We start from the raw sequence: 5,000 nt of genomic DNA, 5'->3' as shown, positions 1-5,000 counted from the left end.
GGGCAGGTACTCATATACTCGCACACACACATACACACCAAAACACACACACACACACACACACACACACACACACACACACACACACACACACACACACACACACACACACACACACACACACACACACACACACAACCACCATTCTGATTCTCTCTCTCTCTCTCTCTCTCTCTCTCTCTGTCTCTCTCTATGTACACACACAAGCCATATGAGCATCCTCAGCCAGTCACACACACACACACACACACACAGACACAGACACACACACACACACACACACACACACACACACAGAGAATTTCACTGACACTGACATTTCACAGTCAGTGTCAGGTATTCCAGAGTGTTGTAAAACTTCAAACAGAGCCTTGTCTTTCACACAAACTCACTCTTTCCCCTTCACCACTTACATTCATATTCTACCCTCTACTCTTCCACTGCTTTCGACCCAAGTGACCTTAAGAACTACAGACCCATCTCCAAGCTGCCATTTATCTCCATGATCCTTGAAAAAGTTGTCTTGTCTCAGCTCATGTCTTATTTGAACACTTTTAATATCCGTGAGAAATTTCAATCTGGTTTTAGAGCTCAGCACAGTACTGAATACGCCCTGCTGAGGGTCCTTCATGGCATCCTGCTGTGCATTGAGTTCGGGTCAGGTGCCATTTTAGCTTTGCTTGATCTTAGTGCAGCATTTGATACAGTCGACCATGTCATTCCTTTAAAACCCCTGAAGGGCAGACTAGGCTTACAGGGTCCATTTTTTTAATGGCTTACCTCAAGCCTACAAAATTTAACATCCGCCGTTGTTTTAATAAATTGCTCTTCATCCTCTGCTCCCATCAATTTTGGTGTTCCCCAAGGTTCGGTTTTAGGCCCCCTTTTATTCTTTTTGTACATGCTTCCTCTCGGCACAATCTTTCAAAAACGACACTCAGCATTATGTGTCATTAAAACCAGGTAGTCAGTGTTTAATCACTCACTTGTTAAACTGCTTAGATGATATCAAATCCTGGATGGCAAGTAATTTTCTCCAACTCAATGACAGTAAAACTGAAGTGATTTGATTTGGCGCCGTCTGCAAATCTACACACTGTAGTTAAAATCTTAGTGTCCTCGTTGATAGCTCTCTGAATTTGCAGTGTGGTGAAGGGCAGCTTTTATCATCTAAGAACTATAGCTAAGCTTAAACATTTTTTGCCTCACAATGATCTGAACCACTATCCATGCCTTTATCACATCCTGCCTTGATTACTGTGACTCCCTACACTGGTTTAACCCAGCCAAACATTTCAAAGCTTTACCTGGTCCAAAATGCTAGTTAGACTTTTAAGAGGAACTAAGAAAAGGGCATATCACACCTGCCCTGGCTCACCTGCATTGTCTTAGAATATAATATAGAATTGAAATCTTGTTTTTAAAGCTCTTAATGGATTATTAGCCCCTTCTTACATTACAGAGCTTTTAACTCTGCCCCAAGGTTACTCAGGTCCTCTTCTCAGCAACTCCTCACAGTCCAACACACACATCTTAAAACCAAAGGAGATATAGTAGGGCTTTCTCAGTGACTGCCCCCAATTTAGGAATAACCTTCGTCCCTATGTCAAGCTTGACTTAAGTCTTGCCTAACTATCTTCAGTGTTTAGTCTAGTTTAAAAACTCTCCTTTTCACCCTTGCTTTTAGCTCTGTCTAAATAACTTCCTGGTTTTATTATCCTTACTGGCCCCATTTTATTTCATTTGTTGTCTATTTTTCTTGATTTCAGCATTATCTTATTTTGGCCTTTTTAGTAGCCCCTTTTGTGCATTCATTTGTCTATATTAACAACCAATATCGAATATGTTTACCATGGATAACACACACACACACACACACACACACACACACACACGCACACACACACACACGCACACACACACACACACACACACACATAAGCACCAATTCCGCTCTCTACAACAGCTTTTAGTTTCATAAAAGGAGGGAACAGGGCTAATAGGAGTAGTTATAAAAAGCTCATCATTGGCACATCTGTTGGTGGAAACAAGCTGTTGCTGGGGGCCCTAACTGAGGCAGACACCCAGACAAACACAGACAGGCCTCAACAGCTCACAATGACACATCAATCACTGCAGCCAGCAGACACAACACTGTGGGATATCAGCACAACACCTGAGCATGACTCAACTGTGACCATGCACTACAAACACACACACACACACACACACACACACACACACACACACACACACATACTCAAAAACTAAACACAAGCACATACACGCCGAACACACACACACAAACACACAAACACACACACACACACACACACACACACACACACACACACACACACACACAAAACATAATCAAACACACTCGCAAACACACACAAACACACACACATAATACACAATTTAGGCAAGAGACTGTTTGGTTGTCTGTGAGTAGATGACATCCCCATGCTAACACCATAACATTTCCACAGCGCATGCCAATAAGCCTTGGCATTTTCACGGGCACTGCCCATCTGCCGCCCGCCCTCAGGGCTTCAGAGAGGCTGCTGGCATCTGCAGCTGTCTCTCTCTCGTTTTGTGTGTGTGTGTGTGTGTGTGTGTGTGTGTGTTGGCATGTACATTTGTGACGTTCCACGGCAAAACCAGTCGCTTGTCGCAACAGGCGTTTCTGAGAAAAATGGCCATTTATGTCACTTGTGCTAAAATCGTGGATTTTTTTTTGTAAGTGTTTTGAAACAGTGGGAGGTCTACACTGTACGGCCGTGAATACATTTCGCCGAAAAACTGACCTTTTGTAGTCTAAAAACGTGAGTTTGTTGAGGTGAGAAAGTTAGAGGAAGCAGGAAGTTAGAGGCGTCTCGTTTTTTGCCGCTTTACGGTAAATGCACTCATCGACAACCACCAAGCCATCCGCGTGCTGTGTCGTTGATACAAGTACCGTAAATCTTGTAATAGCGGCGACCTTACAAAGCGTTCGTGAGTGTTGAGCCGACGGTTAACTTCAAAGGCAGATTTCTCCGTTTTTCTATTGGCATGACAGGATGAACTCAACTCCTTTGAATGTTTATATTTCAGTAATATGACGTTCAATTCATTAGATATAGGTATCGTTTTGAAGGTTGATTATGCCCCTTCCTGAAAACGTAATAACTTTGATTTTGAAAATTTGGACATTGTGACTGATTTCGCCGTGGAAGGTCACATTTATGTAGTATGTGTGTATGCATGCATGTGGGTGTTTGTGTACACATTTGTGTATATGAAAGCATTTGTTGGAGGCAGCTGCAAAGTGTGTGTATGTATGTCTGCCTGTATGAATGTGCACATGTGTGTACGTGTGTGTGTGTGTGTGTGTGTGTGTGTGTGTGTGTGTGTGTGTGTGTGTGTGTGTGTGTCTGTGCGTGCCTGCGTGCATGCCTGCGCATTATGTGTGTTTGTGTGTGTGTGTGTGTGTGTGTGTGTGTGTGTGTGTGTGTGTGTGTGTGTGTTTGTGTGTGTGTGTGTGCTTGTGTGCGTGCGTGTGTGCGTGCATGTGTGTGTGTGGTCATATTTGTTCAGGAGGCCACATGGTGGTGGACAAAGCTGCAGACAGACGGGATGACAGATGCCATAAAATAAACACATATACTGTCCTGACCTATATCCTATAACCCTGAAGGGGAGGTGTGTGTGTGTGTGTGTGTGTGTGTGTGTGTGTGTAGGTGTGTGCGTGTTTGTGTGTGTGTGTGTGTGTGTGTGTGTGTGTGTGTGTGTGCTCACATGTGTAAAAATGTGATTGAATGTTTGCAAACATACAGATTGTGTGTGTGTGTGTATGTGTGTGTGTGTGTGTCCTGCAGAGATAATCCGGGTGGATAATAGTGTGTGTGTTTCTGTTTTTCCTCCGACTCCCAGCAGGGATGCAGGATTAATGAGGTTTAAATAATTCCCCTCTAACCTCACACACACACACACACACACACACACACACACATGCTTGTCTTGTCAGCACAGCAATACTGTACATTAAGCACAACGGATTGTCCTATTTCCCCTTTGCATTTTAACTGCAAATACATTACACAAGGATTTATGATGATAACCATTTGTCACATATTACAGACTATTCATACGCAAAAAACAACGACAGTGTGTTAGAAACTATAGTAACACTTTATTACTTATGTAGACCCCTTCAAATAAAGCGTTACGGAAACCATATTCATGGGACTCCATTGCCAGCCATGTGTATAAATCTCTCACTCACACACACACACACACACACACACACACACACACACACACACACACACACACACACACACACACACACACACACACACACACTCACACACAAACACACACACACGCTGTCTGACACTGACGCTGTAATCATTGGCTTTCTCTTACCTTCACAAATATGTACTCGTCCTGCACCGTGAGGGAGTCGCGATCGATCTTCCCCAGGAACTGAGCGGTCACCATTTTATCTGAGCAATTTTGGATCAGACACGTCACATAGAGGAAACCTGAAGGACAGAGAGAGAGAGAGAGAGAGAGAGAGAAGGAGCGGGAGAGAGAGAGAGAGACATAGAGAGAGATTTAAATTATTAGCAGAAATAAAGTGTACTAACAGTAATAACAGCAGCATCTCAATAAGTGCATGCATATGTATGTGTTTGTACTGCATATATGCACATGAACACACACACACACACACACACACACACACACACACACACACACACACACACACAAAGACACCTACACACACACACACACACACACACACACACATTCTCTCCCTTGTTCAGCACACAATAGTCTAAGAAATGATGACAGTAATCACGTCGGTTAAAAAGGAGAGGCGATAATAGCGTTATGAAAGGCATCACCTCCACAGGTGATCCGTGCGTGTTGCGTTTCATGGCCGAGCCGCGCTCCGCTAGTCTTTGTTATTCTTTAAGTCGCTCGTGTGAGTGGCTTTGTGTTTTCGGTGT

At 43.5% G+C, this 5,000-nt stretch overlaps 1 protein-coding gene across 1 annotated transcript in view; it reads right to left on the bottom strand.

The window, feature by feature from the left end:
- Positions 1–5,000, bottom strand: part of sorcs2 (sortilin-related VPS10 domain containing receptor 2) — a gene marked incomplete in the record, with an annotated part of 242,038 nt that overhangs the window by 40,919 nt on the left and 196,119 nt on the right. Inside the window, 1 exon segment of the mRNA XM_062517214.1 lies at positions 4,411–4,529. Within this exon segment, the coding sequence (XP_062373198.1) occupies positions 4,411–4,529 (119 nt within the window).

Source organism: Sardina pilchardus, chromosome 16, assembly GCF_963854185.1.
Source record: "Sardina pilchardus chromosome 16, fSarPil1.1, whole genome shotgun sequence".
Taxonomy (NCBI): domain Eukaryota; kingdom Metazoa; phylum Chordata; class Actinopteri; order Clupeiformes; family Clupeidae; genus Sardina; species Sardina pilchardus.
Note: the sequence above shows the minus strand (reverse complement) of the source record. Positions and strands in the feature narration are given on the sequence as shown.